The sequence below is a fragment of the Mus pahari genome, chromosome 6 (genome assembly GCF_900095145.1).
Source record: "Mus pahari chromosome 6, PAHARI_EIJ_v1.1, whole genome shotgun sequence".
In the NCBI taxonomy this organism is placed as follows: domain Eukaryota; kingdom Metazoa; phylum Chordata; class Mammalia; order Rodentia; family Muridae; genus Mus; species Mus pahari.
Genome location: NC_034595.1, coordinates 57633772 through 57647816, shown reverse-complemented (window position 1 = coordinate 57647816; position 14045 = coordinate 57633772). Strand labels below are relative to the sequence as shown.

Genomic DNA, 14045 nt, shown 5'->3' with positions numbered 1-14045 from the left:
CCAGCACAGGGGAAGGCCAGGGCCAAGTAGTGGGAGTGGGTGGGTAGGGGAGCAGGGGCAGGGGTGAGGTATAGGGAATTTTCAGGATAGCATTTGAAATGTAAATAAAGAAAATAATAATAATAATAATAATAAAAGAAAATGTAAAAAAACAAAACAAAACAAAACAAAACAACAACAAAAAACCAAACCAAACCAACCAAATAACAACAAAAAAAAGGTTTTGAGAATTTAAAGTTCCGTATCTCTGATGTGACTGTGTGCACCTTTCATCCCGGGGTTTAGAAGACAGAGTCAGAGAGGCAGTGCTCGGATGGGAAGCCAGCCTGGTCTACATTCAAATCCGTCAGGGCTACAAAGTGAAACCCTGGCTCACGAAAACTCTGAATCAAGATTAAAGTTAAACAATCATCACAATCAAACCCAAGCCTGCAATAAGGAGTCGTGGCCTCTTCCTGTCTGAGACCCTGAAGCTGCTGCCACCTGCCTGCCACCAAGCCTCCCACAGCCACACCATGTCTGGTCTCTCTTCTGTGGGAGCTGAAGAATCCGTCTCAGCAGAAGCAGAAAGCTCCCAGGGGAGCTGAGCAGAGGGGACTGTGTAAAACTTTAGTGTCTTCGTAGGTCCAAATCCACCTCAAGATCCCAAAGCCTGAGGGGGATGCTTTGAAAACTGAGCAACCAACCAGCAAAAGAAAGGGTTGTTAAAGACGAAAGTGATGGTCGAAGTGAGATGAAAATGAAATATTCCAAAAATTAAAATCACAAAATGGGAATAGCAGTGGAAAAATAAAAGACATAGGATCAATATAGAGATTTAATGACAATAAGTATTCCAGAAATGGAATCACCCCAAAAGAAATATGATTTCCTAGACACAGCCTATAGATTAAAAGTGCCTACCAAATGTCTAGGCAAAATAAATAAATAAAGAAAGAAAGAAAGAAAAGAAAACCCCAAAACCTAAATAACCAAGATGTGATGCAGGCCATTGCCACCAAGCCAGATGATCTGGGTTTGATTGTAAAACCCACATGGCAGGAGGAGAGAAGTGAGCCCTGAAGGTTGTCCTCTGACCTTCACATGCTCACCGTGGCATGCACGCACCCCCCCCTGCCCCAGACTGTAATAAAACTTTAAAAGAACTTCAGAGGCGCTTGTCATCAAGTCTGATGACCCTCCTTTGATCACTGGGAGGGATCTACTTGGTAAAGAAGAAAACTGGCTCCGTAGAGTCGTCCTGTGACTTCCACACATGTGCTGTGGCACATGTACACACATACACACCACACACACACAGAACTTCAAAATAAGTAATGTAATTCAAATTTAAAAACCATTCAAACTAGAAGTGGAATGTGTGATCATTTGGTCCAACCGAGTCACGTGGCCTAGCATTCAAGGAAGATGCCTGTGCAGTCTCCCCAGTGTCCCCACCCTTGGGGGTTGGGGGCCTTTGTGCGTGGTGCTGAGGACAGCCTAGAGCAGACCACGAGGAAAGAAGGAGAGGCTAGCCATCTGAAGGGATGAGGAAAGTGTTGGTGACGAGCACAGAGGTATGACCTGTCCAGACCGACCAACCCAACCGGCTCAGACCTGAAAAGTGTGGATAAACCCAGAAGAGCAGTGTGAGGAAGCAGAAAAGGAGATGCAGACTCCTGGGGAAACAAGCAGGTCTACAGGGAAGGAGAAGCCACATGGCTCTTGACATCACTAAGATTCCCACAGCCTGTAATGAAACCGTACAGTTTGATAGGATCAATCTATCAGTTATCTGAAGGCGTAATTATGATTACAGGACGGAACTCCACGTCACTCACTTTGACAATCTGACAGCTCCAAAAGTAAGAGATATAAAGGGGAGAGGAGAGCTGGGGCAAAGCAAGGGCCTCGGCAGCTTCCATTATCCAAAGTGTGTGTGGAGGTCAGGCACGAAGGTCTGCAGATGATGGAGCAACAGCAAAGGGTGCGTTTGTATTGCTCACCTCAGGGAGGTAACCAGCCTGGAACTACAGATGTTGATGGAGGGGGAGGGGAGCCACAGTGGGCAGTGTACCAACTGATTACTGACCACAGAGCAGCAGGCCAAATGTTTGTCATGTTTCAACTGATAAAGCAAGGAGTTGTGGAATGAACGCACTGTATAGAAAAACAGAGCTAGACCCGGCAAGCCTACCGACTCAGGGGATGGATCAGGTGGATCTCAAATTCAAGGCCTGCATGGGCTGCAGTGACTTTTGTGTGATTATGCATGTATGGTGTGTGTATGGACGTGGGTGTGCATAAATGTGGAAGCAGAGGCTGATATCAGGGCAGAGTCCCTCAGCTGAACTCCCAGCTCATCAGTTCAACTGATCTGTTGGGATTACTGGTGGGCAACTATGCCTGCCTGGCATTTACATGGGTGCTAGGATCCAGAGTCTAGTACATAGCAAGCACTTCACCCACTAAGCCATCTGCCTTATTAAATAATTCTTAAAATGTTATTTATGAGTCTATGTAGCTCATATGTAGACACTGTAGCTGTCTTCAGACACACCAGAAGATGCCATTACAGATGGTTGTGAGCCACCATGTAGTTGCTGGGAATTGAACTCAGAACCTCTGGAAGAGCAGTCTGTAATGAGATCTGATGCCCTCTTCTGGCCTGAAGGCATACACGCAAGGCAGAACCCTATATAAATAAGTAAATTTTAAAAAATATATACTTTTTGAATAAATAAGTAAATCTTAAAGCTGTATATTGTAAGTCAATCTAAAGCTGTATAAATAGGTAAATCTTAAAAAAAAATCAATGAAAAATGTTGTTAGTCGGGTGTGGTGGCTCACACCTTTAATCCCAGCACTCAGGAGGCAGAGGCAGGCGGATTTCTGAGTTCGAGGCCAGTCTGGTCTACAAAGTGAGTTCCAGGACAGCCAGGGCTATACAGAGAAACCCTGTCTCAACCCCCCCCCCCAAAGTTATTGTTGTTTAATCTTGGAACTGGAGAGACAGCTAGTAGTTAAGAGTGCATACTGGCCAGGCAGTGGTGGTGCACGCCTTTAATCACAGCACATAGGAGGCAGAGGCAGGCAGATCTCTGTGAGTTCGAGGCCAGCCTGGTCTACAAAGCAAGTCAGGGACAGCAAGAGCTCTGTTTCACAAAGTCCTCATGTCTCAAAAAAACAAAAATAAAAAAAAGTGTACTGTTTGCGGAAGACCTAAGTTCTGTTCCTAGCACACAGGTCAGGAGGCTAAGCACTGCCTCTAACCTATTCCAGGGGATTTGGTGCCCTCTCCTGGACTCCACTGCACTCACACATGCCCATACCCTCCCTTTCCCTACCATATACACACAATTTAAAGATATTTGTTTAATCTTAAACAACTGTGCTTTAGAAGAGTTTTTTAGGGCTGGAGAGCAGTGATGGTGTACGCATATACATAAAATAAATCTTTTTTTATAAAAAAGGAAAAGAAAGAGTTTTTTAAACAACAAAGAAACTGAAGCAGAGAAGTAAAGCGCTTGCTCAGGTTGCGCAGCCGGTTTGTGGCAGAGCTGGGTTCAGACACGAGTCCTCAGCTTTCAGTCTACTGAGGGCGCTGACTTTAAAAGAACAGTGTGTGTTAGCTCTCCACTGAACTCTCTCCATTGAACAGTGTGTGTGTGTGTGTGTGTGTGTGTGTGTGTGTGTGTATCTGTCTCTCTGTGTGTATGTAGGTGTGGATAAGGGAATGTCACAACGTGTATGTGGAGGACAGAGAACACGTGGGAATCGGTTCTCTCTTCCACTGTCTGAGTCTCAGGAATTAAACTGAGGTCATCAGGCTTGGTGGCAGGTGTCTTGATTTGATGAAATATCTTGTTGGCCCAATAATACACTTCTAGCTTAACTATAAATCAGTGGTTCTCAACCTTCCTAATGCTGTGACTCTTTAATACTTTCCTCATATTGTGGTGACCCCCTACCAAAAAATTACTTTTGTTGTTACTTCGTAACTGTAATTTTTGCTACTGTTGTATAATTGTAATGTAAATATCTGACATGCAGGATATCTGTTATGTGAGCCCTGTGAAAGGGTCGTTCGACTGGGTTGTGACCCAGAGGTTGAGAACAGCTGCTATAGATCAAGAGAAGTCACAAGAGCCAGGCAAGGTCCATTAGCCTAGCCACAATTGGAGAGGTTCTGGGCTGGTTCTAACCCTAACCCTGTTTCAAACAAAGAAAGAAAATGAGAGATGCCAGCGGAGTGACAACAAAGGTTGTCTTTGGACCTGCACATGTGGGGCCTGCTCATGTCATGCATGAACACACACATGAACACATACCCCGCCAATCCAGAATGGTGCAACCAATATGGCCATTTTTTTTTTTAAATAAACGACAGTTTGAGGGCTGTGTAATTCATTGGCAGAGTGCTTGCTTGGGATACCCAGAGCTCTGGGTGAAACCTTCCCCCTCCATCAAATGGCATGCCTGTTATCCCAGCACTTGCTGGTGGAGGCAGGAAGATGAGGAATTCACAACCATCCTGGGCTACATAGGACTCTGTCTTAAAAGGAACAATAACAAGGTGGGGCTGGGGGCTGGGGGCTGGGGGCTGGGGGCTGGGATGATAGTGGACTTGATTAGGCCATGGATTCATGGCCAGCTTCACAAAGAGAAAGAAAGAAAAAGATAACCTAAATATCTATAGAATTCTCTACTTGGTTCTGGGGTCACCCTAAAATCAAAGTAAGCCATTGTTCACAGCAGCCTAGTGGCACTGTACCTAAGTGGGAAGTCCCCTTCCCTGCAAGATCTGACTGTGGCACAGGGCTCCCGGTGTCCCTGGACATGTCTCGTGTGCACTGGGAAGTGACCTCAGTGCCATCTGCTGCCTCTGACACCCAGGTATCTGTTGAGCCATGGCTGGTCCTCAGTGTTGCCAGCTGAGCCAGAGCTGGTCTGTGGCTGGCTGCTGCCAAAACCCATGGGTGGGTTCCTGTGGCTCTGGCTGTGAAACCCTCACTTTTAGTGTGTTATGGTCATATAAGTGACCAAGGGAAGACCTTTGTTGTCACCAGATGTCCCCACTGGAGGACTTCTGGGGCCCAATGTGAGTAGCTCCAGTAGGTGGCTCTCTACTCACAAACAGCTATCCTTTTGTCTCCTGAGTGGTCTGGGCAGGACAAGTTTCCAAGGGGTTCTTTGGGTCTCTGTCTGCAGGGACAAACCCCTCGGGGCCCCACATCCCTGTAGAATGTTTTGGCCTGTCGAAGACCTCCCTCCTCCTCTGTTTCTCTTTCAAGAAACACCATTGTGTTTTATCTGGTCCCCCTTGGGTTTGACAGATATGCCAGTGTCCCAAACATGGGACTAATGGGCATCTGTTAGGTGACCCTCCAGTCCTACAGCTGCGTTCAGTAGCATGTAATTCATACTGTGTATAGAGTAAGGCAAATACCGCACTGATGGGCTGGAGGGATGTGGTGGGGGACTGCACCCTCAGCTCTGGTCTATCTGGAAGCCCTTTGTGTTAACAGGGGCTCTCACTGAGTGAGGAGTGCAGTGGATGATGTAGCCTTTGCCCAGTTTGGAACCATCTATTTTTCTGTCTTCCCCCTCACCCCAATAATCCTAAGGGTGTACTGGAAGTCCTGTTTAGCACCTCATCCCGACACACACAGTCAGGGCTGGTAAAGGCAGAGTTGTAGTTGAATAGCAGATAAGTAGGCAGACTAGTAGGCACTGCTTTAGAAGTAGCTCTCAATCCCAACACTAGGGAGGCAGAGGCAGGTGGATCTCTGTGAGTTCGAGGCCTACAGAGGTCTGCAGAGCTAGTTCTAGAACAGCTCGGGCTACACAAAGAAACTCTGCCTTGGAAAAATAAAAATAAGAGAATAATAGTAGCAGTCAGGTTTGTTTCCACTGGCGACTAGGTGCCCACTTTCCGACCTCTGCCCTGTGACCACGGATTGACAGCTCTGGGGCTGAAGTGTCTACTGCCAGTCAGCTGGGAGCCTGCCCTTCAAAATCTCCCACTGGGGCCCTGGACCTCTGAGATCTGCTGAACCCTTGGCCCCGGGCAGCCCCACCCGTTCCAGGCAAGGGAGGGAGGGCAGAGATTGGCCCAGGAACTGGTCTGGTCGCTCCCGCCTTCTCGTCTCCAGCCGTTGCTTCCGCCAAGCTCCAGCCTCCCCGCAGCCGCTGCTCGGGGCACCCAGGACGTCCCGGGCTCGGCCGGCCAGGCCAGCCGTGGGGTCAGGATTGAGCCAGCACTTGGGTAAGACCCGGCGGCGCGCGCGCGCCGCTCCTCCCCTTCTGGAAAGGCAGACGTGTCCCTTGCATCTCAGCTTCTTAGGTCGCTTCCCTGCACTTTCCTAGGACAGGTCAGTTTCTGAAGTTTCCACTCAGTCGAGGGGTGCTTAGGTGCGGGCCTCCGTGAGGATGGCGGCGGGGGTTGTGTGTGTTGTCCCAAACTTGCCACCAGAGATCTGACAGCTCAGACTCCCCAGGTGCAATCTTGTGACGACTCACGTGGCATAGTGTGAGGTGGGAACAGTTCCTGAGCAAAAGCTCAAGGAAGCTGGGCCGGGCCCAGCCCCTCAGCAGCGGGCCATGGGAAGGTCCACTCTCACCCTGAGTTGGCAGAGACTAGAATCCCTGTTTCAGAACCCATCCGGTAGGATGGTTTTTCGGGCTGGCTAAGCATTGTTTCCCTGGTGGTCTTCCATCTTCTCCCCACCTCCATCACTGCCTTCTGTCCCCGGGCCAGTGTTCTTCGCCTTGCGGTTCTTTACCGGCTTTTTGTCCACAAAGGGTGGGGTTTGGAGTGAGCGCCTGGCTCTGAATGCTGTCACCTCCGTTTCCTCTTCTGTTGGTGTCACTACTCTTTTTCTTGGCCCCTCCCTTCATTGATGCCCCACCCCCGACTCTATCTCAGAGCTTCCTTTAATCAGCCAGGCCACACTCCAGGGCCCCAGAGACTGGGGACCTCAGGATGACAGTATTCCTGCATGCATTCACTTAGGCGTGTACTTACCCTCAGTGTCCCCTCACCCTTTTGCATGTCAGATCCCTCCATTCTTCCCTTGCTAGATGATCACTGAACATTTACTATGTTCAAGGAGCTCATTTTGAGAGGCAGGGTGTTCTGACGAGTCCTATTTCCACTGCCAGCTTACTTGAGGTAAAAAGGGGGACACCGACATGAGAGAAAAAGCACTAGACAGAGATACACTATGTCCTCAAGTTCCAGCACGCAGATAGCTACAGGGCTGTCAAGTGTGTGTACACGGGTGCATGCTCTTATGCCCACCACCAGGGGGAGGCCAAGGAGGACTTCCCGGAGATGGTGGCATTTCAGCTGCTGCTGCTGTGGTGGCATACTGTCCAGTCTCTGAGCCTCATTACCATGTTCCCACTCTAAGGTGCCATTGGGCCATCGAGATGGCCCAGCAGAATCTCTAGGGATTTTGTTAGACAGGCAAATTCTTGGACCTGACTTCTCCGTTCTACTGAAACAAAAACTTTGGAGTATGGGGGCTAGAAAGATGACTCAGAAAAAAAGAGCACCGGCTGCTCTTTTAGAGAAGCAGGCTTCGATTCCCAGCACCCACAAGGCTGCTCACAACCATCTGTAACTCCAGGTCAAAGGGACTGGATCTCCTCTTCTGACTTCTAAGGGCACACAAAAGTGGTGCATAGACACACATACCAGGGAAACACCCACACATATAAAATTACAAAGAAAATAAAAAACCTGGGTGGGATTCAGCACCATAGATGTTACCCTCTAGGAACCTGATGCAGGCTGAAGTTTGGGTTGTTCTAGGACCTAGGGCAGACATCTGCGTATCGGGCTGTGGTCTGGGTATTGGGGTCGGAGCCAAGGATGAGGGAGATGATGCCCTTGGGGCTCAGGTGAGTGGGAAGGAGAGGGGGATGCCAGTGGTAAACATCTCTGAAGTAACGGATGGGCAGACCTGCTGAGGGCTCCCGGGAACTGGTTCAGACAGGTCGTAGCTCTCTGTGAGGAGCAGGAGCCTCTGCAGAAAGATTTTGTTCTCCGTTGTGTGCTCCTGGATCAGCCTCACTGGAAGTCCTCTCTGGTGTCTAAGCAAAGCCTCTCCCACTGTGTGCCGTGTGGCAGGAGGAGGTGAATGTGGCTCTGGGTGAGGACTGGAGTGTCTAGACGACTTCCACACAGTAGGTCTTTTCCACCACGGGGTTTCCGTTTGTCCGTGTCTTAGATGGAGGTGTTGGGTTGAGGCTGGTGAGCCTGAGGTATGGTGGTCCTCTGGAGAGAGGGGGCCCTGGGGTGGGGGGTTGTGAGTTCAGTAGCAGTGTCTGTTACATTACTTGGAGTCTCAGTGAGGTGAGCTGCCCATAGAAGTCTGATCTGACATCTGTTCTGTGTTCCTTGTAAGGCTTCCATGTCGGGCATGCTCACCATGCACAGACAACCTCAAGCTTAAACCCTGCTGTCTGGTCTGTGCAGCCCTCTGCAACAGGTTCTGACTTTCCTGTAGGGCGATGCTCCTCATAGCCCAGGACTGCATGTGTCCTGTCCTGCTGGGCCTTCCATCTCACCCTTCCTCTCAGCCTGCCTAATCCCATTCTGGCTGGCTTTAGTATCACCTCCTTCAGAAGCCACCTGGATTGTTCTAGTCCTGTGTGTGTGTGTGTGTGTGTGTGTGTGTGCCAGAGTTATTGCTTCTTCATCTTTGTCTTAACATCATGACCAAGAAGCAAGTTGGGGAAGAAAGGGTTTATTCAGCTTACACTTCCACATTGCTGTTCATCACCAAAGGAAGACAGGACTGGAATTAAAACAGGTCAGGAAGCAGGAGCTGATGCAGAGGCCATGGAGGGATGTTCTTTACTGGTTTGCTTCCCCTGCCTTGCGTGGCTTGCTTTCTTATAGAACCCAAGACTACCAGCCCAGGGATGGCACCACCCACAAGGGGCCCTCCCTGCTTGATCACTAATTGAGAAAATGCCTTACAGCTGGATCTCATGGAGGCATTTCCCCAACTGAAGCTCCTTTCTCTGTGATGACTCCAGCCTGTGTCAAGTTGACACACAAAACCAGCCAGTAGAATCTTTTAAAAAAAAGTGTTATTTATCTCATTTATTATTATTGACTGTGCATGGAAATGTGGTGTGTGAATGGCAGAGGGGACGTGTGCCACACCCTTGTGGCAGTCAGGGGACAACCTTGTGCCTTCAGCTCTCCCCTTCCACCTTTATGTGGTTCTGGGGATCAAATTTCAGCCTTACATTGTTGGGAAGGATCTTGGTCTCTGTTCTATTGCTGTGAAGAGACACCATGGCTAAAGCAACTCTTATAAAAGAAAGAATTTCACTGTGGGCTGGCTTACAGTGTCAGAAGTTTAGTTCATTAACATCGTGGTGGGGATCATGGCGGTGTCCAAACAAACATGGTGGTTCTGCAGAAGTTGAGAATTCTACATCCAGATCTGAAGGAAGCAGGACGAGAGAGGGAGACACACACTGGACCTGACTTGGGCGTTTGGAACCTAAAGCTCATCTCCAGTGACACACTTCCTCCAACAAGGCCACACCTCCTAGTCCCTCTCAAATAGTGCCACTCCTTGATGTCCAAGCATTTGAATATATGAGCCTATGGTAGCCATTTTCATTCAACCCACCACTGGCAGCAAGCGCCATTGCAGGCTGAACCATCTCGTGCCTCGCATTATTATTATTATTACTATTATTATTATTTAGACTGGGTCTCCAGTGAACCTGGAGATCACCCATTCTGTTTGGCTGGTCACCAAGGGACATTGTATATCTCTGCCTCGCTAGTGCTGGGATTACAGGGACCCACCAGTGTACCCAACTTTTTTACATGGGTGCTAAGAGCCACGGGACTCAGGCCTTCATGATTGCGACAACAAGCACTTTAATAACTGGGCTATCTCTCCAGCCTCTACCCCCATTCAGAAAATATTTACTTTTCTGTTTTGAGTTAGGTATAGATGTGTGTGTCTGCATCTGGGTACGGATGTGTGCATGGATGCAGGCGCCTTAGAGTTCAGGGACATCTGATTTCCTAGAGCTTCAGTGGCAGATGGTTCTGAGCCATCTGACATGGATACTGGAACCAAACTGGGCTCTTCCGGAAGAGTAGCAAGAACACTTAACTACTGAGCCATCTCTCTGCCCCCACCCCTCTTTTTTTTTTTTAATTAATTAATTTATGAGTACATTGTCGCTGTCTTCAGACACACCAGAAAAGGGGGGTATCAGATCCCATTACATGGTGGTTGTGAGCCACCATGTGGTTAATGGGAATTGAACTCAGGACCTCTGGAAGAGCAGTCAGTGCTCTTAACCGCTGAGCCATCTCTCTAGCCCCCCACCCCCCCTTTTTTTTTTAAATGACAGTGTCTAACATAGTATTATAAATCAGGCTGACCTTAAACTCCACATGTAGCCTAGGCTGGCCTTGAACTCATGGCCATCCTTCTACCTTAGGTTCCTGAGTGTTGGGATTACAGACTAGCACAATTGGTGTTTATCTTGCTGTCTTTCAGGTATAATTTCAGTTTCTCATCTGCAGATACAGAAGTGCAGATCGTTGATAAGAACTCACAAGGAAGGATGTGCAAGTCCTTGATTCCTAGAGCCAAGGCTCTGAGACGAGAGGACTTGCCCAGAGTCCCCGGCATGGTAGTGAACTCAGGGCCTTCGGCAGAGGACTTGTTAGTAACTGTGTAGAGAATGAAGCAGAAGCAGGAGGCAGAGGAAACACCTGCTGATCTGTCCCCATCTGCTCCATACTGGCCACGGCACCTTGGACGCATCCCTTTCCAGCCCCAGGGATCATCCCTGTGATGTAGAAAGAGGATCAGCAGGAAGCCTGAGTCACCATCAGGGGTCTGGTGCTCCGGGACTCGTCCTCAGCCATCTGGTCACCTCTTCCCTTTGGCTTTTTTAGTCCTGACCAGCATGTGTCGAGTGTCTGCCTCAAACCTCTTGCAGAAGTGACAGAGGACAGGGAAAACCTGGAGGACTTTCACTCGTTGATGTGCTGAGTACCACGTGGCATACTGGGTGTACTTTGGCAGGTGCCTCAATTACAAGAATTACCTGCTTATAAGGAAGTGGCTGTCAGGGCCCGGTGCACAGACCCTGTTTGGCAGTTGCAGGATGTGGACAATCTGGGCCCAGGAGTCAGTGGGTTGCACTCTGGAAGGCGAAATCCTGGCAGGTGGGTCTCGTGTCTCTTTAGGAGGCCTTGGCAGTTCCCTGGCATCCTGCTACACTCCAGCCTGCCCTCTTGTGGATGGATGAACTCCCTGGCAAGAGAACTGGAACTCTGGGATCTCCATTCTGTTAGGCAAGGACCGGGGTAGGGGGCTGGAGTCGGGGCTGGCATTTGTCTGAGGCTAGAGACATAGAGAGAGTCCGGTGGTGCCAGTAGGTGGGCACCAGGCCCCACGTGGCTGTGGCCCAGTTGGCAGGTGCTAGGGAGCTTTCTGTGCTGGGGTTGGGGGAGGGGGGCACAGAGGGTGGATTGAGGAGAGGCCAGGACATGGGGCGGAGATATTAACAGCTGGCTCTGGAGGGCGGGGACCTTGGGAGGAGGAGCCAGGAGAAGCCGGCTGCTTTTGGAGTTGCTGGCCGACCCGGGGGCTCAGGTGACCAGCGGCCCTTTAGGAGCCTACAGACCACCCCCCCCCCCCAGCTTGGCAACCCAGCAAACGGAGCAGCAATGATCCAGAATGTGGGCAACCACTTACGAAGGGTATGAGCCGTGGGTTAGGGTGGCCTGGGAGACAAATGGGTCTCCCGGTATGGGGCCCAGAAAGTAGATGCTTTCCTCTAAAGTCAGGCTCTGCATCTTTAGTCAGGACCTGTCTGTAGTCTTCTTTAGGAGAGATCGCAGAACCCAGGGGCTTCTTAAGTTATAACTAGTAGTCTCCCCAAAGAGCCCCGGGGACAGTAGGCTCCCTCAGGCTGGCAGTTTGTGGATGGGTGGAATGGAATCTTCTGTAGCAAGTTGTGGCATTCTGTTTGGTTGAGTGTGTATGTGTGTGTTCTGTGCATAATTCTGCTGCTGCTGCTGGTGTGTGTGTGTGTGTGTGTCTGGGTCCTGTGCACAATCCGGCTGCCATCTGAGCTCTGGGCCTCATCACTTCTCCCGCTCAGGACTCCAAGGCTATGGCCTTGACAGAATTTACGATGTGAGGGTGTGTGTACAAGGTGAGAGAACAGGAGAGCGAGAACACAACCCTATGAGGGAGAGGCCCTGTGGAAGACGTCCTATGCTATGACCTTCGGGAGTATTTTTTTTTCCTGGAACCTCCTAACGGGGACTTTGGAGTTGAGATAGGTGCTGAGGTCCCAGAAACACCCAAGGGCACAGTGGCTCATTGGGGGGCCTTTGGCCTGGTGCCTGGAGAAGGGCTCGGGACAGGCTGTACCGCCAGTGCTGGGCAAGAGTGTCTGCCAGCTGAGGTCAGCGCAGAAAAGGCCTTTGAAAAAGGGCCCTGGTCAGATACACATCTCACCTCTCTTTCCCACTGAGCGGCATCCTTGCCCAGCCCTGGGCCTTTTGTACTCTTAGGATCTCACCCAGCTCCTTCCATCTGCTCTCCCACCAGAGGTTACCTCTGAAAAGTTAGCTGTGGCGCGTGTCCACCCGCTCAGTCTTACCTGGCAGGTCCCCACCTCAGTGGCAGGCTTGCCCAGCTCTCTCCGCACTCCACCATCCTGGTGTTCACAGCAGCACCGTAGGGATTGGCTTTTTTCTGTCTTAGTGTTCCACCTTGACTCTCTCTAGCTGCCGTACATTCTGTACCTTCCACCGGTGACCTCGGCCTTCCTTGTACCTCCGTCAGCCTGCCGTCTCTCTGACAGTTTCCTTCTCGGCCCTTGGATTCAGCTGGGATGCTGCCTCCTCTGGAAAGCCTTCCTAGATTTCTCATGGCACCGTGCAGTCTTTGTGAGCCCCGCTCTCACTGGGATGGAAGATTTGGTTGTGTGTCTCTCTCTTCTACCCCAGTGAACTTTACAAGCTGCGCTTGGTATACCTAGTCCTGGTCAGAGGCCAGGGGATACCTAGGGAATGAATGTGGACAGGCAGTTTCCCTGCCATGTCCAGGATGGAATCTGAGCTACTGGGTCTCTTGCTTCTGTCCCCTGAGCCCAGGGTGGAGAATCTCCAAGCTCTAACTTTGCCAGGGAGCGTGCTCAGAGTGTGCCCATGCTAACATCCTCAGTTCAGTGAGGCAGGTCCACTTTATCATCCCCGTGATGGCTCTCGGCTGTCTTTGCTGTCAGCGTGTCTGGGTTCAGAATCTGGGTATGTCTGTGAGACTGTTTCCATAGAGGTTCAAGTGAGGAGGGGAACCCACCCTGAGTGTGGATGGCAGATTCCTATGGCCTGGACCCCATGAAAAGAGAAAAAAAGAGAACGTATCTTGGTACCAGCATTGTCTCTCTAGGCTTCTAGGTGTCTGTGGACACCGCGCGACCACCTGACACCATCATTTCCTTGCCTTGTAGACTGTGTTTCCTGAAACTGTGAGTCAAAAACGAGCCCATATTTCCTTCAGCCGCTTTGTTAGGTCCTTGGCTATAGCAGTAAGAAAAGTAACCAATACGCTCGCTCCCCGCTCTGCTTCTGTCTGGCCACACTTGTCCCGGATGAGAAATAACTCAGGCTCAGAGGGGTCAGCGGTCTGTCTAGGGTCACAGAGGCAGGAAGTGGCTGAGCTGGGATTTGAACTTAGAGGCTCTCGTTCCAGAGCTTTCTGGCCACCAGGCAAAGGCTGGTGAGCAACATCCCAACTCCGAGTCCTGACTCAAATTCAGCTAGCATCCAGCCTCTGGTGATGGAGCCACGTGTTGGATGTGGAAACCATGCCCTAGGGCCCCAGGGACTTCACACTAGTTAAGAATGATACTGATCACCACCTTTGAACTTATGCCTGGTTGGCACATCTTGACTTTCTGTAGCATCTATTTTAATTTCCTTTGCTCCTATGGGGAAAAATGGGAGAGTTTGGGGGCATTTTCTTTTTGGGGGGGACTGAACTATTTTT

The 14045-nt window shown here is 50.1% G+C and overlaps 1 protein-coding gene across 3 annotated transcripts in view; it reads left to right on the top strand.

Annotated features, from left to right (window-relative positions):
- The first annotated feature begins 6215 nt into the window (after nucleotides 1-6215).
- Acot11 (acyl-CoA thioesterase 11) overlaps nucleotides 6216-14045 on the top strand; it is a 56875-nt gene continuing 49045 nt past the window's right edge. The window contains exon 1 of one of the 3 annotated variants that reach the window (XM_029539902.1): nucleotides 6216-6247. Coding sequence is in view for 1 of the 3 variants with exons in the window: in XM_021199906.1 (XP_021055565.1) it covers nucleotides 11711-11743 (33 nt within the window). In the remaining 2 variants the exon portion in view is untranslated. Of the gene's footprint in view, nucleotides 6248-11141; nucleotides 11207-11581; nucleotides 11744-14045 lie in introns of those variants that run through there. The other 2 variants (XM_029539901.1, XM_021199906.1) reach the window with 2 other exon arrangements.